The 25,695-nt window shown below is 45.0% G+C and overlaps 1 protein-coding gene across 1 annotated transcript in view; it reads right to left on the bottom strand.

The window, feature by feature from the left end:
* The window catches only part of TMEM178B (transmembrane protein 178B), a 397,583-nt gene that overhangs the window by 235,936 nt on the left and 135,952 nt on the right, over nucleotides 1-25,695 (bottom strand). The window contains exon 2 of the mRNA XM_025379937.1: nucleotides 23,563-23,676. Coding sequence (XP_025235722.1) covers nucleotides 23,563-23,676 — 114 coding nt within the window. The remainder of the gene's footprint in view (nucleotides 1-23,562; nucleotides 23,677-25,695) is intronic.

Genomic DNA, 25,695 nt, shown 5'->3' with positions numbered 1-25,695 from the left:
GCTAAACCGGGACAGCCAAGACAGGCCTGAAAGCCAGCAGGAAAGCACTGCGTGTCTAGGGGAGATTGTAAGATTCGAAGGACAAGGGCCACACCTATCTTATTCACTGTATCGGAGGCCCTGGCAATCTCTTAGGGCTCGGTCAATAATTGTTAAGGAATGATTAGGAGTATCCTCTCCATCATGTACCTCATGAAGTATGGGAACTAACATGTGCATAGACAATCAACTGTTTGGAATTATCCACAGAGGATTTTGAGGTTGGGTTTGGTTTTAGTAACAAATGCAGTTTTTTTATCCTTGGCTAGCCCATGCCCCACTTTTAGTACTTCATCCTCCAGTTCCTTAAATTTCTCTGGGCCTCATCACTAAAATGATATAGTTAGATTAGATAACCTCAAATGTCACTTCTAGCTATAAAATTCCATGATTAGATTAATAACTTAAAATGAGTGTTTTTATTGATGGTTATAAATTCTGTTCTGTCTACACATGGGCCTAGAGTACATGCAATAATTTACATCTGACTGTACTTTACTGGAAGCTAAAGTTCAAAAAGGAATTAGAATTGTGATTGACTTTTTCTAGCCTGCTGTGTACACTGCAACACAGGCACAGAAATGATTCTTCAAGCAAGTCTTCTACACCAACCATGAAACTATTATTAATAAAAGAACATATTCCTTACCACAATAAATCAGAAGGCTTCATTTAATGATTCTGAAATTTGGTAAAGGTCATCCCCAGCTTCATGAAAAATCAGTCACAAATGAAGATGTGCCAATGGAAGCCCATTCGCCACAGAAGCCAATGTGATGGGAATCTCTGCATGCTAATACACTAGAACATTCCAACTAGTACTAACATAAATAATACTCATATTGAAATGAAAATTGATCCTGGGATTTCTTTTTACATGGCCTTAGGATTTGGTGGCTTGTTCAGAGAGTGCCAACTCATTTGAATATTTGCCTAATTAGGAAGATAAATCTGCTACCCCCGCTGCCAGCAATCACGTCGTGCGTTCCAAAGCCAAATATAAATGCCTTTTGTATCACCCACTGTTTCAGATTATTCACCTCCCACGTCTGCATAGACAGCACAGAACTGACCCAACTGTTTCTCTTCTTGGCCTGTCCTCTGCTCTCTCATCAAGGCTTGGCTCTGCCACATAGATGAGAGTGCAGATGGCACAGAACAATTTTGAAGCCATGGGGTACAAGAAGATGAAAGAGAAATTAGGGTTTTATTAACCCAGAATGAGGAAACGTGATGGGCATGGAAATTCTTGGACCGGGTTCTGCACCAGGGGGAATGATCACATCTAATCCTGCTGGAAAAGCTGTCTCGCCACCCTGGACACAGAAGACAGCCCTGGTGTCCCTGAGTTTTAAGCAGCATCTGTCTCTCCACTCACGGTACAGTCTCCGCATTCTCCCTCCCAGCCACACGGGACTCCTCTCTGCTGCTCAGACATCCCTCTGGCCTCCTCAATTCCATGACTTGATCAAGCTGCTACATCAATCTAGAAAGTCTTTGTTTCCCTCTTGTCTGGGAAGTCCCAGCCATTGTTCAAGGTCTAATTTGAAATCCCCTAAAACTCTCACCAGATCATCCTAACCTCAGCAAAATGATCTCTCCTTCCCCTCATGTTTTATGGCATTTGATTTGCCCCAATGTGCCCTTTGTTGAAGTGATTTGTTTATGAATATAGACACTTTAAGTTTTATGCAACGGAGAACAGAGGCAGTATCTTGTTGATATTTTATCCCCACAAATGCCTATCACAGACTTTACATGTAACTATAGACCAGCAAGAGGCAGGCAAAAGAGAGTAGTTACCTTCTCCTGGTGCAATCTGGACATACATCTTTTTAGAAGCATCAAAGAGGACCACTGCTCCTAGGGGGACCAACTTCCCATGCCTGAAGACAGAAGTTATCCAACTTTGGCTAGCATAAAGGAATAATCTTTAAATCAGTAGTTTGAAGTGGCAGGATAAGAATCTCCATTTTTGCAAGCCCACTCAGGTAATTCTGATGCTGGTGGTCCTGGGATTGCTGTTTGACAATTCTGCCCTGGGAAACATTTCATGTGATATGGACAGATGCACAATGAAGTCAAAGAGGTCGAACTTGGCATTGCCAGTTTTGCAAAAGGGAGAGGTACATTTTGAGAGAGAACTCATGGGAATGAATAGGGCTCTCAACATTCTTTTGACCAGAAAAAGTCCATGTCAAAGTGCTCAGGGCTCTATATAAACACCCAGCTCCCTGAAGGTATCTGTGCTACAAGGAACCTAAGACTCTTTCTTCCCTCACAAAACATATATCCCAGTGGGACATGGAAGTTATAACACCCCCAGTCTAGCTCTTAACACGTGTCTGTGCCGAAATGCGTAGCAACCCGGAGAATGAGCAGCCCAAAATGGAAGAAGAGCTTACGGTGGACTATCACTTGGAGAAAGGTTTCCAAGGTTAACATGGAAAATGGAGGAAATGTATCCTCAGAACAGTGTTCTCGCAGCTGAAAGCAATAGAAATTTGACCTTCAGCAATTTCCTGGGTCACCCCATCAGGCTTTGAGCTAATCCTGCACCTAACAACTCCACTCTCACATTCTTTAACTTCGTTTGATTAAAGAAATGTCTTTCATGCCTACTATGTGCCAAATAGATATCATACCAGACATTGGGATTAAAAGATAAAAAGGCATGTCCCTTGCCCTACGGTAGACAAGCACAGCAGTAAATACTTGTAACATAAATAGTATGCTGACAGCAGTGTTCACAGGAGAGACTCCCAGCCTGCCTTGGAGAGAGGAGCAGGGAAGACTGAGGTTTCAGTCTCAGAATTGACACACTTCTCCAGGATGACCACATTCAAATCAATGCACTCTTGCTCCATCTGCTCCAAGTTACAGGAGAACTTCCCACCTAAGGGAGTGACATCTTCCGCTCCCCTCTGGCTATTAGGGAGGGCCTCTCACAGCTGTACTCAGATCGTCTCCTCAAGCTTCTCTCAATCAGGCTGTGGTGCCTCCATTAGTAACCTCCTGCTTCCTGAGTTTGGGGCATGACTGCTGGATCCCCAAGGGCCTTGTAGCAGGGGGCTCAGGGCTCCTAAGGGCACACAGGCCTGCCTGCTGGTAAAGGCAGGGTGACTGGAGATCCATGAACACCACGGAGCTAGGGAAAGCTTTCTGGTAGAAGAAAGCTACAGAAAGAGGAAGTAAGGAAGTTGAGCCCCTAAGTTTACAAGAGTTTATTGGCACTTAATTCATATTTTTACTTCTATTTCAACTAAGAATTATAATGTATAGAAAAAGCAATGCTGTGCTTCTGTGCTGCTGGATTTGGTTTGCAACATTACTGATCACTAGAGAAATGCAAATCAAAACCACATCTCACACCAGTCAGAATGGTGATTATTAAATAGTCAAGAAACAACAGATGCTGGCAAGGTTGCAGAGAAAAAGGAATGCTTTTACACTGTTGGTGGGAATGTAAATTAGTTCAACTATTGTGAAAGACAGTGTGATGACTTTTAAAGACCTAGAACCAGAAATACCATTTGACCCAACAATCCTATTACTAAATATATACCCAAAAGAATATAAATCTTCTATTATAAAGATACATGCATGCATATGTTCATTGCAGCACTACTCACAATAGCAAAGACATGGAATCAACTCAAATGCCCATCAATAAGACTGGATAAAGAAAATGTGGTACATGTACACCACGGAATACTACGCGGCCATAAAATGGAAAGCGAGCATGTCCTTTGCAGGGACATAGATGGAGCTGGAAGCCATTATTCTCAGCAAATTATTGCAGGAACAGAAAACCAAACACTGTATGTTCTCACTTATAAGTGGGAGCTGAACGATGAGAACACTTGGACACATGGGTGGGAAACATCACACACCAGGGCCTGTCAAGTTGGGGGTGGCAAGAGGAGGGAGAGCATCAGGAAGAATAGCTAATAGATGTTGGGCTTAATATCTAGGTGAGGGGTTGATAGATTCAGCCAACCACCATGGCACATGTTTACCTGTGTAACAAACCTGCACATCCTGCACATGTGCCCCGGAACTTAAAATAAAAGTTGATGGGAAAAAGGAAAGAAAGAGAAAGCAGTGCTGCCTAGACTAGATCATGCGGTCAGTTATCTGAAGCCCAGCAAGCTGGCCATGGGAGAACCGCCAGTGGAGGGAGCCATGCCACTGTGCAGTTTCCAGCAAACAGCAGCAAGTCTCCACCTTGCAGGTGCAGTGGCAGAGAGGGCCCTTCCAGCCCCCAGGGAGCAGGCTTTGCTTGCTTCCGTCTCTAAATAGGAATGCTGCAGAGGAGATACCATGTCAAATAGAAAAAGAAAACAGGAAATGGCTGGCACTGGGTGCGGAATCATTTTACTAAGCAAGTGTTTATTTTTATGAGGCATCAGCAATTTTTTTTTTCAGGTTACATACTGAGTAACTGCAATCATTGATTACATTAATGGATTACCTCTGGAGAAGGAATCTAATTACATTTTTGTACAAATTGCAAAATGTAGATTAATTTCCAACTTCCTTGGCAGCCTTGTGGTTTTTTTGTTTGTTTGTTTCTTGTTTTCTCTTGAGCTCTAGGTCAGGAGCCCCAAAGCATGGCAAAGAAACCTGAACCTTGAGAAGGCTTTGTCTGTTCATTCAACAAATATACAATGAACTGCTTAACTTCTGTATGCACCAGCTCTGTTCTAGGCACTGGAAATACAGAGGCAAACAGGACAATGTCTCAGTCCTCTTGGGAGTTTCCCAAGCTGTTAAAGAGCTTCAAGAGCTGAAAAATCCCAAATGTTCCTAAACCCATTTAAGCAGCTGCTAGGCTTTATTTTCTGAACACCAGTTAGGGCTTGGTGCCTCTTATCCAAAGGTTGTCAATTTCTTTAGCCCTGCAAGGGAAATCTAAAAGAGTAGGAAAGTAGGAGGCCAAGGGAGGAGGATCACTTGAGGCCAGGAATTTGAGACCAACCTGGGCAACATAGAGAGACCCTGTGACCTGCCTGCAAGGTTCAGCCTCTGCTGTCCTATGAGAGAACCTCTGAGCTGTCTTGTAATCCACAAAAAAATAAAAATAAAAATTAGCCAGGTGCAGTAGAGCACACCTGTAGTCCTAGCTACTGGGGAGGTTGAGGTGGGAGGATCGCTTAAGCTCAGAACTTCAAGACTGCAGTGAGCCATGATTGCACTACTGCACTCCAACCTGAGTGACAGCGAGGCTCTGTCTCAAAAATTAAAAAATAAATTTTTAAAAGAGTGGGAAAAGGATTAAATAAGAGGGAAAGTGAAGAGGGTAACAAGAGAAGGAAGGAGTCTTTGGTCAAGTGGCACACCCATTGAAGACATTGATCTACTCAGAGATGGCAAAAGTAAGATAACGGGAAAGTAGAGACAAAGAAAAGAAAGAGAGAACTTTACAAAGGAGAAACACAAGTGGCTGATAACCATTTCTTAAATTCAACCATTCTTATAATCATATAAATATTTCAAAAATGAGTAACATTTTTTTATCAATCAAATAAGCATATGTCTTGAGAGGAAAGGGATTTTTCAATGTGGGTAAAATTCGGTAGGACTATAAACTGCCTCAATGTTTCTGGAAAGCAATTTTGCATTACACATCAAGAACCTAAGAAATGCTCATATCTTTGAGCCAGTAGTTCCAATTCTGGGCATTTATCCTAAACAAATTATCAGAAATATGATCAAAGATTTATGCACAAGGATTATCATTACAACATTATTATAATGGCCCAAAACTAGTTCAACATAAACATTTAACTTTAGAAGAAAGGTTAAGTAAATCATGTATACTTATATGGTAGAATATTATAAAGTCATTAAAATTATGTTTATGAAGAGCTTTGATGACAAGGGAAAATGCTTATCATGGAATTATGAACAAAATTTGGGATACAAAATTATAAAGTAAAATTTGGGATACAAAATTATAAAGTATGATTTACGCTATGAAAAGAAATATAAAGAAAACACAAAGGACACCACAACAGTAGTTTGTCTCTTTTTGTTGTTGTTGTCTGTTTTGAAACAGGGTCTCACTCTGTTGCCCAGGCTGCTGTACAGTGGGGAATTAGACATCACTGCAGCCTCAAACTCCTAGGGTCAAACGATCCTCGCCACTAATTTTTTTTAATTTTTTTGTAGAGACAGGGTCTCACTGTGTTGCCCAGGGTGGTCTGAAATTCCTGAGCTCAAGTGATCCTTCCACTTCGGCCTCCCGAAGTGCTGGGATTACAGGAATGAAACATCATGCCCAGCCTGCAATTTGTCTATTGATTATAGCATTTCATGTGGTTGTTTTTGCTTTTCTTTTACACTTTTCTGTTGTTTTTTTCTATAATAATTATGTTTCATCTTGATGATCAGGAGAAATAAAATAAGCTGATGGAAAACACAAGAGAAAATAATAGGAAGGGAAACCGTTATTGTCATGAGGAAGAAAAGGATGTCTCCCCTGCTCTATGGAACTGGCGATGGGGTTGGCGGTTACAGGGAAAGATTGAAACCAGAGACTTACAGGATTCAGAGGATGGGCAAATGCATGCTGCCACAGTAGCATTCGGTGACAATGCCTGACCCAAATTTCCTTCCTCTTTTCAAGATTAGCTGGATTTACTGTTAGGTTTCCATCTCCCTGACAACTCTTAAAAAAACTTGACCTGAGTCCATGGAATTTTAAGTCTGATTTGGTTCCATCATATTCAGCCTCCAATTGAATCCTAGCTGGTTCTAGAAACTTCATACATTGACCCATGAAAAAAAAAGTTTAAAAAAAAACACACATCATTTTTCAAAAAAAAAAAAAAAAAAAAAAAAAATAGAAAGAAAAGAAAAACCAAAAAAAACCATAGTACTGACTCTAATCCATGGACTGTTCAGTCTTTCTCTGGAGACTCCATCCCACTGAAGGTGATGAATTATAGTCTTGGAAAGCTTCTAAAAAGGATGCCCCATCTGTTCAGCACTTACCTTTCACTCAGTGAACTATAAATACTTAATGATGAGGCCAACCATGATGACGAAGTTGATCAATAGTGAGCATGGAGACAGCGTTCCATTTCCACACCCAACCAGGATGGATGCCGAGGAAATGGAGGAAAATGATAACAGCCTGAGAGACAGCTGGTTGCTCCTCCCCTGCTATCTTCATTCACCCACTGGTCACCACCAGCTGGTGGCAGGTCAGTGCTCCCGGAGCAGGGGCTTAAGCTGTTATGAGGCTGCACTGGAGGTCCTGACAGCCGATATGGAGGGTACCAGCCATCTCCTCACCAGTGTCCTTTGGCCATGCAATTTTAATAAGCTCAACCTCAAGAAAGGAAAAGGGAGCCTGGGACCGTGTTGAATTATTCACAGCTCCAATCAGGGAAGGCAGATGAACCCCTCTTCTGAGAGTAAGTGATAGCTACTCATTGATTTTATTCCCCCTTCATGACCCCTAGATGAGAATCTAGTTTAAAAAAAAAAAAAAGAAAAGAAGAAAGAAAATCTATCTTAAATCTGAGTTCGTGAATAATTAGTGAAGTTAAGAATTGTGTTTCAGTTGACATTTTTCTGAAGAATAATTTTGATAACTTGGACTTGATTAGAAAAGGAAAAAAAGCAAGGACCTTGGCATATCTAAATTTATTTAAATACAACACATATATACAAAACTATTTTTATGGATTAATGACCATGATCAAAGTCATCTTATTTAACAACACAATAAAAATGATGTGAGACCTGAAAGCCAAAAAGATATATGATTCATGCATTTATTAGATGCCCACGTTGAATTAGCTTTTGAATGTGATATGTGTGTGTGTGTGTGTGTGTGTGTGTGTGTGTGTGTACCTTATTTCTTTGCATGGACAGAGAAATGTAAGCTGTACGAAAATATAGTTAATTCTTCCCTACATTTCAAGGAAAGCTTGCTTTCTAGGATTTATCTCATATTCCCCACCCATAGCTAATGCTGATAAATGTCTTCCTGGAGCTAAAGACAGCCACTACGCTCCTTTAGACAGTGGGTTAGAAAACAGCCACAGAAGCTTCTTTAGGCCTTGTCCACACGCCTCAGAATCTCTGCTCTCCCCCAAAACACACTTATGCAAGGGCAACCACCGCCTTAGCAGGTGGCCTCACCTCCCTATTTTGCAAGTCTCATATCCCCTGCTGAGAGTCTGGTCCAGACCCATTCTCTCAGAGTAGGAATGTCACAAAGGCTCCTCACAGTCCGGACTGTACCCACTCACATCCATCCCATGCCTGGCTGACAATGCATTTCCTAAGACCTCCTAAAGTCATCACAAGGCTCACACGACACGGCTCTTCTGTGACTTATTTAACCTCTGTTAGCCTCGGTTTCCTCCTTTATCAAACAGATATAATAATAACATGTACCTCGTAGTACAGTTGAGATTTCAGTGAATATGGTATGTCAGGCATTTAGCACAGCCTCTGCACACCCATCAGAAGCAGTTATTATTGCACACAAATGCAAGCTCCATGAGGGTAGGGGTTGCTGCTCTTCCATCTAACGCCTAGAACAGTTTCTGGTAAGTGAGAGAAACTCAATCCATTTTACTTCAGTACGTGAGTGAAGCATTTTAGGCTCCTTTCAGATGCCACTACTCCCGGCCAGTTATCCAAGCTAAGATGGTCGTTTCCTCCTGTGGATGCAGGCAAAAGCATTTTGTTTACCACACCTCCAGCCCCGCCCTCTGCCATCCTGAGTCTGTGTCACGGCTCTGTGTTCCCTGGGAGACTTCAGGTTCCCCGAAGGTGTCTCCCTCACTACCCAGCTCCAGTGCTGTCCACACAGTGGACTCTCAGTCCACACTGGACACTAAGGAGCAGCCCTGCAAGTCATTCCAGCAACCAAAGATGGCTCCTCGTGGACCAGATCTGCAAAGCTCCGACCAGGAATGGTAAACACTGAAAATTCAGGCCCCTCGCCTTCAATTTAATGAAGGATTGAAACTGAGCTAGTAATTACTTTTTTTTTTTTTTTTTTTTCAGAGTGGTAGAATCTCACTCTGTTGCCCAGGCTGGAGTGCAGTGGTGCAATCTCACCTCGCTGCAACCTCTGCCTCCTGGGTTCAAGCGAGTCTCATGCCTTAGCCACCCGAGTAGCTGGATTATAGGCGTGCAACACTACACCCAGCTAAATTTTGTTTTGTTTTGTTTTAGTAGAGATGGGTTTTGCCATATTGATCAGGCTGGTCTTGAACTCCTGGCCTCACGTGATCCACCTGCCTCAGCCTCCTAAAGTGCTGGGATTACAGGCATGAGCCTCCAGGCCTGGCCAGTAATTTTTAAAACTGTATGTTTCTGTTAGCTCTGCCAAGCTAAACAGTATTTCAGACCTTACCCATAAACCAGAGGTCCCTACTCTTTTTGATGCAAAGGAATGTTCACTTCCTGAAAATGAAAAGATCCCTTCCGAGTAGGTATTGATGGCAATGTGAGATGAGAGAGGGTGGTGTGTGGGACTCAGGCAACACAGAGACAAAGCCAGCCTTGGGGAGGGTTCTGGAAGGGGAGTCGGCATGGAGCTACCTACTCGGGGCTGGTGTCAGTCAGCATTGTCATCCATACTCATGAACAACCACCAGAAGAGCAGCCCCTTCCTTCCCCACGCCCTCCCCGAAGAGGGTGTTCCCATGAGCTCTGGGGAGGAGATGATTTGTGCACAGTTGCTTTTCCTAGTTTCCTTGGCAACTGTGCAGCATTAGAAGCTCAAAGAGAGAGGCAGTGGATGGGGTGGCGGATGGAACACAGATGCTGATGTCAGTCAAATGTGTCACCTCCACACCCATGTTTAGCAGCCTCGTGGTTTCGGAAGCTTACACACACCACACACACCTCTGATTGCTCATTTCTAATTTGGTGCCAGGCGCATAAGCAAAGAGCCTCAGGGAAACGTGGCAGAATGGGTCTCATTCTACCAATGTGAACTGAGACTGGGGCCTGAGACTGAACGATCCCAGCACCAAAGACACCGGATGCCCCTTGGTTGGGTTTCTGGATTTCATACAAGCCTACACGGGCACATCAAGGGGCATTCATCGATTTTATATCAGTGGCTGGCTACAAGGGACAGAGAAATCTGAACTTTCATCATGGAAGTTGAGGGTATCCAACTTGGGGGATCCAGTCTAAAAATGACAGATGTAGTTGGGGTGGGGGGCAGAGATGGCAAGTCCCTTCAGAGGCAAAACTGCCTGGAAAATAGAAAGTGGTAAAGTCTCCAGCTTTGCAATGAATTCCGTTCCAAAATCCCATTTGTTACGTCAATTATTTAGAATTCAGAACCCATTTCCAGAGAAGTCCTGTATGTTATAAATGATGTCTGGGTTTCTTTTTTTTTTTTTTTTTTTTTTTTTGAGACGGAGTCTCGCTCTGTCGCCCAGGCTGGAGTGCAGTGGCCGGATCTCGGCTCACTGCAAGCTCCGTCTCCCAGGTTTACGCCATTCTCCTGCCTCAGCCTCCCGAGTAGCTGGAACTACAGGCGCCCGCCACCTCGCCCGGCTAGTTTTTTTTTTTTGTATTTTTTTTAGTAGAGACAGGATTTCATCTTGTTAGCCAGGATGGTCTCGATCTCCTGACCTCGTGATCCACCCGTCTCGGCCTCCCAAAGGATGACTGGGTTTCTAGGCTAGTCCACAAAAGCCTATTTAACTCATAATGTAGATGAAATACTATACATTTGCAATGAAAAGGAATAGGAAAAAAACTCCTGTTATGATAGCAGTAATTAAATGAAAAAGAAAAACTGAGAAGTGGAAAATAAATAGCTTTCTTTCATTTCTTTTGAACAAATGGACAAAGAGAAGGGTTCTTCATTTACTTTAGATAATAGGATGGAGCCTATGGTTGGGGAAGGGTGAAGGATGGAGCAGGGAGGTCCTCTGGGAGAAGAGAAGGGCAGTAGGCCTGCCTCACGAGATATGTGTGGGGCTCCCTGGTGGTAAGGAAAGAGCACGAATTTTGCAGTCACAACTGTCTGGATTCTAGTCCTGCCTCTATCTCTTCTTGTAGCTCTGGGGGAGGTATTAGATCTCTTGTCTCAATTCCATCACTGGCAACCTCGATTGCATCAGACAAATGCCTGCATGATAGGCGCTGTGGTGCACCTTCCAGACCTCTCTGCAAGGAAAGACTTGCTGCCACATTCTAGAAAGGCTGTCAGCCTTTAGCGGTCAATCCCTTTAGAGATCGCTCACACACTCAGAGCCACATACCCAAGGTCACTCCACCTCCAGTGCCTACATCCAAGAAGTGCCCCATATGGAAGTGTAAAGACCCAGTCATTTCAACCTCATTCAGGAGGCTTTGAAGGGTTGCTCTAGGACGAGAGCCCTCCAAGGGGTGTCATCGCACCTACATCCCAGCCTGACTTCTACTTCTGCCAGACTCCGATTCCTCCTCTGCCCTTCCTCCTGAACTCCATCTGAGTCCACTTCCCAGGGAACTCAGCCTGCGACAGCCTGGCCCAGAGTTGGCTCCGGTAAATGTTGAGATCTTTGCCCTGCTGACTCTCTCTCCTTACCTGCAGAGGACACAGATTAGTGGAAAAGCCTAGTAACACCCCAAGTAGCTCTGGGATTGGGGCTGCTGAGAGCCCAAGGACTAGGTGGTGAGCAAGAATCTAGGAACTCAAGAAAATGTGCATTCCTATACCCCAAAAATGGCTGGGGCATCCAGGTAACCTATAAAGTTTTGTTTCTAATGTATGAATGCTTGTAATCAAGAGTTTAAAATTTGGAGACTGAATCCATAAAAGAAATACAAGCACTGCTTGTTTGGAACTGCTCTGTCTGATATGGTAGCTGCTGGCCATGAGTCACACACAAACTTAAGTTGGTTTATGTATTAGTCTGTTTTCATTCTGCTAATAGAAACATAACCAAGACTGGGTAATTTATAAAGAAAAGCAGGTTTAATGGACTCACAGCTCCACATGGCTATGGAAGCCTCACAATCATGGCAGAAGGCAAAAGGCACGTCTTATATGGCAGCCCACAACAGGGAATGAGAGCCAAGCAAAAGGGGAAACCCTTTATAAAAACATCAGATCTCATGAGACTTACTCACTACAATGAGCACAGTATGGGGCAAACCACCCCATGATTCAATTATCTCCAACCAGGCCCCTCCTACAACAGGTGAGAATTATGGGAGCTACAATTCAAGATGAGATTTGGGTGGGGACAGAGCCAAACAATGTCAATTTATAAGTAAAATTTGAAATTCTGTTCCTCAGTTGAACTAGTCATATTTCAACTGCTCAATAGCCACATGTGGCTTGTGGCTACCACGTAGATTTATAGAATATTTCCATCACTACAGGGAGTTCTATTGAATGGTGCTGATTAGAATGTTGACTTGTAAAGGATCTAGGAAGGTTTGAACTGTATTCTGTGCCAGCTTTCCCCAGAAGGCTCCTCAGATGGATATGCATAGAGAGTGAAGCAAGATAAGTACCACTAGACTTTCAACCCCCGCCCCCAAACTCCTAGAACTCTAGCTCAGCATGTGAAAGGCTGAATTCCATGCACAACTATTCTAGGCAAGTCACAATGACCCAGAACCATGCAGGCCTCTTGCTATGATCTCCAAAGTTAAATCAGAGTTAGATATCAGGGTAAGACCAAAAAAAAAAAAAAAAAGAGCGAAAACAGCAGGGAACATCAGCTCCAAAACCTAAGAAAGGAAGAGGTTCTCCTCTCAGAATCATCTGAAGTGGCCCTTCCACGTACCCCAAACATATTAGCTCTACGTGGTAACCCCAACTCTGTAATTCCATAATCCAATCTATGACACAGCCAGCACCAGAACCAGGGCAAAGAGATGAAAATAAGGGGATAGTAATACAGTATAGTAATGTTACCTCGATGGCCTCCCCTCCACCCTAACAGCAGCTCTTATCCTATTCTTGGGCCCTCCTTTCTCTCTACGTCCAACATTCTTGCAGCATCCTCCTTTTGGATATGTGTTTTCACACACCTGAAATAGAATAGAAGAGGATCTGATCATAGCAAATGGAAAGCAGGGTTAGGCTAGACAGGCGAGTCTTTTGGTTCCCCTCAACAATTTCAATACATTGTACTCACATTGTATTTATCTTCAAAGCTCTGAAATGTTACTTTTTAGACACTAAGTACATAAATCTTCCTTTAGAGACTGTTTGTGTCTAAATTGCATTTCTATTGGACACAACTGATAAATTAAAGAGCTGCTTCTACTGCTGCACCACACTGAGGACCTCAAACACTGATAATTTTCTGCCCTGAAACTCCTTTCACAATATGCTACACTGTTGCCAGTAAATAATAGTCAGGCACTTTCTACTCCTACACTTCAAACACCTAATGCAAGTTCGCATCACACATACTGGTGCAGATAGCAAACCCCCAACACTTACGAAGACAAACAGCCACATCCAAGGCCAACTCACCTGCACATGTTGCACAGAGTTAAACAGAAAACCTCTGAGTCAATGAAATATCATTTCAGAGGCATTCCCCCCAGCTCCCACAGGACCTCAGTATGGGACCCCTGCCTTCCAATAGTGATAGCATCTCATGTTGGCTGGCATCAGGCTTTGCAAACTTACTCAGAGATTGTGCATGAATTATTTTATCTAATTAAACTTTATGTTAATCCTCAAGGCAGGTATTACCATCTCTGTTTTACAAATGAGTGCACTGGGGTCAAAACACTTAAATAGTTTCCAAGGGTCATATACCTGGTGAGTGGCAGAGGTGGAACTCAATCCAATATCTGCTGGACTCCATGGGGCTTGCAGCCTGTTTCCCATTAAAGGAGTACATCAGAAACATAAGATAGAGATTTGGAGGCTAGATATTAGGAAGATTGCCTCGGCTAACATACACAATACAAAAAGAAAAAATTCACCTCACCTCTTCCATGCTGTTGTATTCAACTAACCACAAGAAATATGGAAGGAAAGTAAATTAACAGATCTACAGCCAGTCAACAGATAGCACACAATAACAGGTCCTGTTTCCCTGAGAGGTTGTGCTAATTGGCAATATTCCATCTCCCAGCTCCTATCCCAAGCCTACTCATGTTCTCCTGCCCTGACCCTTCTATGACCACTACAATCCACACCAATGCTCTCCAGACCAAGAGCTCTCAAGGTCTTACAGATTCCTGGCCCACCCTTAGAGATTCTGACTCAGTAGGTTAGGCTAGGCTCTAAGAATTTGCATTTCAAACCAGTCCCCAGATAATGCAGACATTGCCAGGCAATGGACCCCATCTGGGAGGCACTGGCCTTGACTCTGGCAGGACTTTCATCATACAACATGAACTCGGTTACTCGCTCTGTTACTCCATCCTACTTCCCAGCCACCTCCCTGCTGCCCTCCCCATCTTCAGAACACCCATCCCCCAAAATCCAGAATCAAACCCAGTCACTGTCTGTGACTGGTGCTCGGAGTATAACAGACTCCCATCTTGTTCTAGGCATAGCATACTTGCCTTGTGTGCCTTGGTTCTTATAAGTGGGCTCCTCTCTCAGCCACCATTCTCCATTTCTTACTCTAATACCATTCTACTCCAAGTTTCTTATAAAGCTGAGGCTTTTCTTCCTTTGGCGAAGACTCCTCCCTGGGAGTTCACTCATTCAGTCCTGAATGCCAAAGTAGCACCTACAGGACTTATACCTGCTGACCCACTTTATTGATGCCAGGTATCTGCCTGCTCTGACATCCATGTCTTACCTAACCCAGATTCTCCAACACTGAGCTGTTTCTGCCAGCTGGATTACTGAACACCTGTTCTTGTTCCTCTCCCTCACCACAGCAGTTTGTCTGGAAGTTGAGCTCAGATTGTCTTAACTTTGGAAAGAGGAATCACCTGCCATATTAAGCTCCCTTTTCAGCACCTGGAACTGGGACAGTTCCCCTAGAGGACCCAGAAGAGGCAAGTCCAAATGATGCCCACTTTTCCCTCGCTGTAAAAAGCAGGCCATGCCTCTTACTGACATAAGGTGGTTTGTCTTATATATTGTTTTTCCCCCTGCAATGAATCCTTGCTGATTTCAGTATGGAAGTTAGGACTCATGAAGTGTATATGTCAGCAGCATTAGCCTGCACTCTCTAGGTAGTCTTAAATGCTTAAACATTAAGCAACAAGTAATTTGAGCCCTTGCCTGGTTGGCACCTGGAAATATATCATCCAATTTGGAAAGCAGAATACCTTTTAATATCCCCTCCAGTACCCAACATGGGGGTTCTCACAGAACAGACACTTCACGACTATTGAATGAACAAATGAACAAATGGATGAAGGCAAACAGTCGGGTTGTTCTCCCAGTTCTCCTTCATGGTTTGGTGTCCATATCAGTGTGCTCAGCCAGAATAAAACCACTTCCAATCTGCAGAAGCTGAGAGAGAGAATGCCTCCGGGCCAGACTTCCAACTAATTCCCAGCACAAAATCGGACCTATGCATTCAGATGAATTGTGGCTTGAAGACTGCAATTACACCAGGTTTTGTTCAGGACGTGGATGTCTTTAACAGAAAAGGCTGTACTGTACTCCCTCCCACCTCTACTCCAGACGTCCTCCCTTCCCTCCCCCTAGGTCATCTCAAAATAAACTCTCCCTCTTACCCATGTAGAGGGCGCCCTTGTATACAGCAGCCATGCTACAGTGCATTTTCATCACTGACCCCCAGCCAGGCCAGCTATCTAAGTAGGTGGGACACACAGCTGCACATGCATATGCATTTATTATTATTATTATTATTATTTGAGATGGAGTTTCACTCTGTCACCCAGACTGAAGTAAAGCAGCGTGAGCTCTGCTCACTGCAACCTCCACCTCCCAGGTTCAAGCGATTCTCCTGCCTCAGCCTCCCAAGTATGGTGTATGCCACCATGCCCACCTAATTTTTGTATTTTTAATAAAGACAGATGTTTCACTACGTTGGCCAAGCTGGTCTCGAACCCTAATCTCAAGTGAGCTGGCTGCCTCAGCCTCCCAAAGTGTTGGGATTTCAAGCATGAGACACCGTGCCTGGCCCAACGTTTATAATTTTAAAGCATCTCTATGTTACCTGTAATTCCCTTGCCATCATTCCTTGGGGCAGGCCTCCTGAAAAATAAAAATGCTCTCTGGGGAAGGTAATCCAAGAACACATTAACCCCCTAGCTCAAGCATATTCATCAAATCAGTGAGCCTGTTCTGCAACAGAAACCTGAGGGAATGAGACAAAGAAGAGGTAAGTTTTGACAGGCAGGAAAGTTGCAAGGGAAAGGAAATGTCCTGGCATGAGTTACTTCTGCAAGAGCAGATCTTGGTACAATATCACATTAAGGGGTTTGGGTTCTCTGCATGGCCTGGTGCATAAATACCACCGGAGCTCTGGGAGGATAGGCACGAGGCAGTGGGTATACTGAAAGGTTTACAAGGTTCTCTGCAGAGGCTGGGTTGGGGAAGAGACACAAGGAATGGCTTGCAAAAAGCAAAGACTTCAGGATTTAAGGCAACTTATGATGACACGCTGTTGGCTGAGTTTTCTTGCTACCAAACTTTTCCACTTCTGGGGCAGTGTGGGGGGTGGTTTCTTGCTAGTGATGTCCCCCGTGGATGCCAGTCTTGCAAGCAAGAGGCAGCTAACAACAGATTGCACACAGTAAGAGCCTCACACTGGCTGAGCACCAATGCGGATGTGGGAGAAGGAAAATGGCTGATGCTGCAGGGGACCTCAGCTTCTAATGTCTGTGATGTTTACCTCATTAGGCTGTTTTCCATAACATCAGCCAAAAACATGAAGAAAAAAAATAGCTGGAGGGACCCCGCCGGAGCTCAGGCCTGGATTCTGAGCCCTCACCCTCGGATTCCTCTGAGGTCTGAGATGGGACCTCTAGGCAGCCCTTTCCACTGGCTCGGTTACCTCATCTGCAAAGGAGCCACAACAACAGGGGAGGGGCTCCTGGGAGGAAACGCCAAGTCGCCCTCTGAGCAGCATCACAGCCGACTGAACAAAAAGAGGTGCTTACTGTTGTTATTACTGTTAGTTTCATCCCAAGCCCTTTGGTCCACAGCATTCATCTTCTCATAACGAGGATGGCTGGGGGAGGTGGGACCAGGAGTCTAGGCAGCTCCTAGGCTGAGAAAGTCAGGGAGTTCTGGGTGGGAAGAAAGTCCAGAAGGTGGCCATTCTACATCGGAGCAGGCTGGGCTAGGACTGGACAGCTCAGTCCATTGGGAAAGGGAAGGCAGGTGCCATCAGGCAAACAGCCAACACACGTTCAAGGTGAGAAGGTTGATGCCAGTGGGGAGGGCAGGACCCAAGGTGGCTGGAGAGAGTCTAGACAGCACCAGGGACCCTGGGGTTCAGGGGCAGAACCCTCTAATGCTGGAAAGGGAGAGGGTGAGGAAGAGGGCATGGGAGAGGCCAGGTGTGGGGGGCCAAGTAGAGCTTGGCCACGAAGCATAAGTTAAGAGTCCTGCTCCAAGATCCACACCAGAGCACCAGAACATGCTGGGCTTCCCACCATACACCGGCCTGGGGTCAGGACTGGTCCCCCAAGACTGAGCCAACCCACAGGCAGGGGTGAGAGATCAAGAGCTGTGGGGACAGGGAGCCAAGTGTGTCATCCACGTGTCTTCAGTAAGTAAGACAGTTCTGGATTTTTACTTCTTGTCCCTCCTAGTGGTATGGACACTAAAATGTCCCTGCTCATCTACAAAGTCTTGGTCTCCTGCCTCCCTTCCTCCATCTCCACTCCTGCCTTCCTCCTCTTCCCCTCTCTTCTCCCTCCCTCTGCCAGCCAGGCCATACCCTGCTTCAGGATGGCTCCTTGGCACTAATGTTCTTTGCCCCAGGGGTGCAAGGATCCACTGTGCTGGCGAAGGCAAGGACCCCCAATGCTGTAGATGAGGAACCTGTTCTGCCTGGTCCTGGTATGTGCTCAGCTTGCCTGAGGCAACAGCCACAGGGCCGACGAATGAGCTCATATCTGTGTGTCTGGGGGGTAAGGGGTAGGGAGTAGGGAAGTCTTGGAGGGGAAATCATATCTCGCTCTTTCCCGCCCTGGCCAGCTGGAAATGTGCTGTGTGACTTTCCAATGTAATTAGTTGAACCCTTAGTCCTGACAGAACAAAGCTTCAAAAAACACCTCTGGGTTTCTTGGCTCTCAGCATCTTGAAAGACAACAGAGAGTATCTGATTGCAGCAAAGTAGAGCCCCAGCTCCCTGATCCTCGCTGCCAGGGGCAAGCCACTGCGAGAAAACAACCTCCATCTAGAAAACGCCAAGCAGAATGAGAACATCTGAGCTCACATCACAGTGACTCCATGTCTCAGGGATCTGACCCTGAGGAAACCTTAGTAACAGCTGCCCACAGAGGCTCTGCCCAGCAGATCAGGGGGCAAAGAAGACCCACTTCTAATACCTTCCAATGTGTGCCTGCCCTGCAACCTCAGGCAGGCTCTGCTGCCGTGCCCTCTGCCAACCTCCCTGGGGTCCTCGCCTGGGGCAGCCAGGGCCCAGCTCCATGCCATTCCAGTTCCTTCCTGGGACGGACGCACTCACCTCTCAGCGACATCTTCCCATCCCCTACTTTCTCAGCCTCCTTCCTCTGCCATAGCCCACCCTGGCTGCCCAGGTCCTATTGCAGACCCCCAACTCCCGATCAGCCACCTCCCCTTGCTATGCCACTGGGCAAGGCCCAGGCCCCACCTGTGCTGAAAGGGCAATGCCTGTGGCAGGGAGAACAAGAGCAGGGGGGCTGGGGATGGCCTCAGGGGCTCCTGGGGGTTGTGCAAGGACGCTGAACTCGCCAAACAAGCAATGCTACCATAGACTGAACTATGGGATGTGAAAAGCCTATAGGAACATATTCTAGTGAGAGAGTGAAGCAGCTCCATTTAAAATGCCACCACTTCCCCTGACCGTGTCAATCGGATTCTGTCGTATTTAAAACGTAAACCAGACAGTCCACCCAGGAGCAGCACCAGCCCAGCTCCATCTCCTGTGGCTGCCTGTCCCCTCCTCACTGGCCAGTGACACTTGCCTGTCCCGCTGTGTCCTGGAGGCAGCCAGAGGATCTGGGTCAGGCATGCAGCTCACCCTTGGAACCCACAGAAGTAGGACAAATGCTGTTCTACCTTGCTCTGCACTGCACCCCAGGGCAACGCACCACACTGCAGCCTACCCAGGGCCGTTGGGACCTCAAGCCAGATGGTGGGCAGGTAGGAAGGCAGATGGGCTGCACCAGGCCTGGGTGGACTAAGGACATGGATCCCAACTCCAAAAGGAATTCTGCCTTTTTCCAGGGTGAGCAGAAAGGCACCCACAGTACCCACCAGCAATCACCTACAAAACCAGAGTGAGAAACCGGTCACCAGTTCACCCAGACAACTCAGCATCTGAACCTCGTTAACAAAGACCACCCCCTTCCCCACCCCACACACAGACACACACACACACACACATATACACATACACATATACACACCCACACATACACACCCCCACACACACATACACACCCACACATACATACACACATACACACACACATACACATACACACACACAGACACACACATACACACACACATACACACACACACAGAGACACACACACATATACACACCCACACATACACACACACATACACACCCACACATACACACACACACACGTACACATACACACACAGACACAGACACACACAGACACAGACACACACACAGACACAGACACACACACAGACACAGATACATATACACACATATATACACACACATACACACACACACATACACAGACACATACACATACACACACACATACACACACATACACACACACACACACACACACAGGCTTCATCCTCTGACCTTTACTCCCTATGGAGTTTATTCTCTCTTTACAATTAGATTTGTAAGCCTAGTGGCCTCCAGTATCTTCTATCCTTTCACCTCCTAGTCACCCAACCATAAAGTGTATGAGCACATGCACCAGAAGTGAAGCCTCCCATTGGTAGGCTTACCTTTTCAAAAACCACAATGTAGTTTTAAACCAAACTGTGCCTTTTCCTATTTGAAAATTTTATTTCTATATCAATGGTTGCTGATGAGGCCACATGCAAATTCCTGATGAAAAGTATGTAATTTAGGCCAGGTGCAGTGGCTCACACCTGTAATCCCAGCACCTTGAAAAGCTGAGGCAGGTGGATCACTTGAGGCCAGGAGTTCAAGACCAGCCTGGCCAACATGATGAAATCTGGTCTCTGCTGAAAATACAAAAATTAGCCAGGCATGGTGGCACATGCCTGTAATCCCAGCTACTTCCAGCCTGGGCAACAGAGCAAGACTCTGTGAAAGAAAGAAAGTAAGAGAGAAAGAGAGAAAGAGAGAGAGAGAGAAAGAAAGGGAGAGAAAGACAGGCAGAAAAATATATACTTCAAGTTTAACCAAAGTCCAAATATTTGTCAGAAAGTGTTTCAGGAAAAGAATCAAATTTCCTTCCTTTGGCAAAAACTATCTAGCAGGAAAAATTACAGAATCCAAGATGTTATGGTTAAATTATAAAATGATAACCAGGCTGGGCACAGTGACTCACACCTGTAATCCCAGCACTCTGGAAGGCCAAGATGGGTGGATCACTTGAGGTCAGGAATTCGAGACCAGCCTGGCCAACATGGTCAAACCCTGTCTCTACTAAAAATACAAAAGTTAGCCGGGCATGGTGGCACACGCCTGTAGTCCCAGCTACTCAGGAGGCTGAGGCAGAAGAATTGCGTGAACCCAGGAGGCGGAGGTTGCAGTGAGCCAAGATTGTGCCACCGCACTCCAGCCTGGGCAACAGAGTGAGACTCCATCTCAAAAAATAATAATAAAGATGATAACCAATCTAGGATGAAATTAGTTAATTTGATCCCACTTAAAGAGGACAGAACTCTCAAACCAAATAAAGAAATCAGACTGTGATTTTTTTTTTCATTTCCAGTATTTGATCAGGAGTTTGCTAATATTTAATTGTTTCTGCTTAATTTCAAAGGGGGCTTATGTGCCTACTTCCCACCTAATGTCATCAATATCTGACCACTGAAAATTAAAATCGACACTTCCTATGCTTCCCCTCTTGCCAGCATTCCCAATTACACTTAGTACCAAATTCAGTTGTGACAGATGCTCACCTGCCCTCTGGCTAAAAATAACTGTCATCGATGTCAGAAATGGCAAATGTTCCCTCTCTCTGCTTAACAGCCCATTAGGCGGCTTTGTGAAAGAGGCAGATGAATCCCTCACCAAAAGGTGGCCTCAACTTCACCCACACCAAGTGCCCGAGACCTTTTCATATATCAATCGTTGAGATGGCTTTTATCAGTTAAAAATAGATCTGTCACCCCAATTCACAGCAGAGGCTGCACACTAGATTTTGCAGAACCCAACAGCACTACAGTTTGGGAATAAGAACCTGGAGACACGCAGGGCTCAAAGAAGACCCCGCAAACCTTGGCATTATCCTCTCCTCTCTGTCTTTGCCGATGCCTCATGACGTGTTTCCAGTGATGCCTCCCTAGGTAATCTCTTTGAATTCCAGGTTTCTACAGTGTGTGCAGTCAAAAGAGTTCTACCAGGTTTCCCTTGAAGAGTCTCTGTGCAACTTACACTAAAATAATTCTCCTTCTTGCTAAAAAATTTCCACATTATCTTACCTGCTTAAAGCAATTCTACTATATTATAATTATCACATTGCCTTGTAATGACTTGCATTATGAATGTCTCTCCCCATCCCCCACCCTCCTCCACCCGCAAACTTTAGCTCCTTAAAGAGCCCTCTGTGGCCTCGGTGTTCACTGGCACAAAAATAAACAGGGTCTCTTTGGTTAAATTGAGTTAATTTGAACGGAAGCTGCTATATCAATAATGTCTTCCTTCTTAGATTCTGAATCCTATTACGACCCCCGTAACTTAAGTTAGATTTCAATGGTTAATCAACAGGTCTTATCAATCTTGAACACTCCTTTTAGGCTCCTAAGAAGGGACTATATGAGACTAATACATTGTGGGAAATAAGCAGTTATATTGTATATTTCTACATTTTAGTCCTTACATGTCTACCTCCAAAAGGAAATTAATAACCCTGATGACTAGTGTCTCTAAGGCAAATATAACATTGAAATTAAATATGTGGTATGCTTAGCTCAATGCCAGCACATGGAATCCTCTTTAAACATTAGCTCTCCATCCCCACGTGCTGCTTAGTGTCTCTAGTAATGGATAAAGCTTATAGGGGAAACAGCCTGGTGAATGCTGCCTCATCCATTGGCACCTGCTCCATCATTTCAGGCCAGGAGTATTTAGTGACAATCATCTGGACACGCAGCCACAATATACTTCCTGACACCAATGAATGATTGTTCTGTTTAATTTCACTTGTCTCTTTCACCTCCCACTCCCACCCCAAGCTGTGGTGGTTTAACTAAAGCCAATCCCAAAAGTAGAATACACCTGGTGGGCCTAAGCCACGAAAAAGAAAACTAAGCACCTATAAGGAGAACAGGATGTTTTCCACCTAGAGATCTACCATCTTCAAAGTTTACCAATTAAGGGATCTTTACTATCAGGAAACAATAAAAGAACCCTCCTTTACATATAGAGGCCGACAGAATTTTAACCTTTCAAAATATGGTGAAAAAAGATGGACTATGAATGCATGACAAATCAATAGAGGCAGCATGAACTTGCTGACAGTAAGAATGTGTCAGCTTGAAGAACTGCGCCTGCAGGAAGCAAAGCTCTCCTGCCACAGACAGGCAGTGTATCCCAATGGAGGAGAAGAGTAAAAATAGCCAACAAACTCTGTTTGCTTATTAACTAACCCTCTCGTTGTCATTTAAGTCTCTGAGGATCCCTGGCCAAGAAATGCCCTAACCAGTGCACATAGATATTCTGATCTTTGCTGAGGAATTGCACATGAACCAGGGTTCCAAAACCTATCATTTAAGGGTAAACAGTAGATTTAAAGACCACATCCTACTTCTTAGTGACCTACCCAGATGCACATCTCCAATGTGATGCATCCTGCAACCACCAGCTGGTCTCATCCTTTACCAATGCAACCCAAGGGACTAACAGGTTACCACAATAATATTCCAAGCAACTTGGAGACAGGCTGGAATTATTAATAAATCCCAAGAGTTGGTTCAGTCAGGTAGGTGAAATCTTACATGCCTACCAGGGTGGTGAAATAAGGTAACTGTCTAATTGCTAGTCATTTCTGTAGTTTTGATGGTTGGTTTGTTCTTTAATTTTAGAAGCAAACTCCCCAAATTTATAATGCAATCAAAACCAACTGAGGCAATTCTGACCCAAAGGTATTAGCACTTTACGGAACCATCTCAATGTTCTGAGACCATCCAGAGACCCCAGAAGGAGGCATACCCAATCCTCCGATCCCTCCAAAGGGGACCTCACGGCACAGTCACAGCCACCGAGACTCAGGTGCACTTACGTAGGGCATGCCACTCGTCCTGACGGATGGTCTTCGTGATGTTGAAAGTGAGGTTCCTGGGGATGGTTGCTGAGGAGTAGTGGTATTTGATGTACGTGCATCGCTCAATTTCTCCTGGAAGAGAGAGACAGGAAACCAAATGTTAGGGAAGCAGCAACCACATATGGACTAGTTCTGGGATTAATTTTTCCATCCTGGAGAAGAAGACATTTCATATTGGGCCTGGTGACAACTACAGAAAGACAATACCTTCAACTCCAAAAGAGCAAGAGAGTAGAACTACAATCACATAGCATTGATTTAGATGGAAAAATACATCTTTGGGATCATGCAGAGGTGGGAAGAACCAATGTTTAGGCTGACAGCAGCTTGTCTAACATTCCCAGGAAAATCAACTTCCAAGTCAAGAGAGGAAGTCTGGCATCAAAAGACATCAACAGTTTCCATCCAGGGACCAGCAGAGAGCAGGCTTTGTTAAGCCTTAATGATATCATTTGTGCTCTGAGCACACACAATTTTCTGGAATGGTGAGCTGGGGGAATGGTGTGCGGGGGGCCTCCATCCTCTCAATGTCATCCTCCCAACCTCACCTCTGAACACAAAGCACTCAGATTAACCTGGGTCTCTTTGAACTAGTCTCTTTTCAGGTTTCTTGAACAAAATTTTGATTTATTAACAGCCTTAACACCAATCAAAGCATGCTTTACTAGTGGATTCTCAAAATAGATCTTAGATTGTCAAATTTAGATCTTAGGGCAGAGATTCTCGAAGTGTGGTCCCAGGGCCGGCAACATCAGCATTCCCTAGGAACTTGCTACAAATGCAACTTCTCAGGCTCAACCCCAGGCCTACTGAGTCAAACTAGGAAGTAGAGCCTGGCAATCTGAATTTACATCAGCCCTCCAGGGATTTTATTACACACTTAAGTTTGAGAACCACTGCCTCGGAGAAACTAACAGAATTGCCAGTGCATTAATGCATAAATCCACCCTGTTTGCAAATTCCAAAAGGAAGGCACGATGGGGAGCTCTTCCCCCATTACTTTTGGTTTCTTGCAGCCATATCTATTGACGCTTGCTCATCTGGGGGATATAAAGACTCAATGTCAGAGCATTGTGAAGAATCAGGAAAGGGGTGATTTTTAAAGGTTAGGGGGTTTTAAATTTGGTTTTGCACCTGAATGGATTTTGATGATAATCCATTTTGCACCCCACTGATTTTCAATTTATAAGTGGTGGCACATGATTGAATTGTTTGACCCCCGGCCCACTGTCAGCAGGGAACCTGTAATTGGTGAAGTGCAATAATTTAGACAGTGCCTCATGAAACTGATGCCTTATTGTAAATCATATCTGGACAACTGCCCAGTTGCCAGTTATTGGCGGACACTCCTCCAGTGGGACTGACGCTGTCCAAGAAGCACATTCTAGAGAGTAGTATGCGCTCTTCCTGCATCTTCCATTTTTCGACTTTGCTGCCTCTTTTCCTTTAGCCCACAAGCATCCTGAAGCCTCTCACATGCCCCCAGCATTCCCCCTAAGCACACCTCCTCCTCATGCCTTCATCCTGTCACCCTCCTTCCTTAACTTGCAAAACTTGTTGAAAAAGGAGTCTACCAGCCAGTCTCCACTTCCTCCATTCACATTCACACCTCCAACCCCACATGCTCTAATTTCCATAACAATTTCCATTAATAGCATCACCTCCCATCCAGTCTACATCATAAATCCTGCAGTCATTGCGAATGCTGCTTCCTCCTCAAGGGTGCCCCACCTTCCTGACATCCAGCTGGTCACAAAATTCTGCCAGGTCTACTTCAGAAATGTCCCCGGAGTCTCGCACCTACTGTCTATCTCCCCTCCTCCTGTAGTAGTTGTCCTGATACAGTCAACAACCACATCGCTTAAGGACTTATGAGATAGGAGGGACTCGCCAAGGCTGTAGACCACTGGTTTCCAACTTTACTTATGCTGTGGTGCACACACAGAAGATGTTTACAAGGCACCCTGGAGTGAACAGATGAGGCTGCCTGCTCTGTCCAGGCTCCTAGGGCACTGAAGAAGCCAGGGTTTCCAACACACCTGGAATCTATTTATGGGTTTTGGACTTATTCCACCGGTGGGAAACTCTGTT

Source organism: Theropithecus gelada, chromosome 3 (assembly GCF_003255815.1).
Source record: "Theropithecus gelada isolate Dixy chromosome 3, Tgel_1.0, whole genome shotgun sequence".
Taxonomy (NCBI): domain Eukaryota; kingdom Metazoa; phylum Chordata; class Mammalia; order Primates; family Cercopithecidae; genus Theropithecus; species Theropithecus gelada.
Note: the sequence above shows the minus strand (reverse complement) of the source record. Positions and strands in the feature narration are given on the sequence as shown.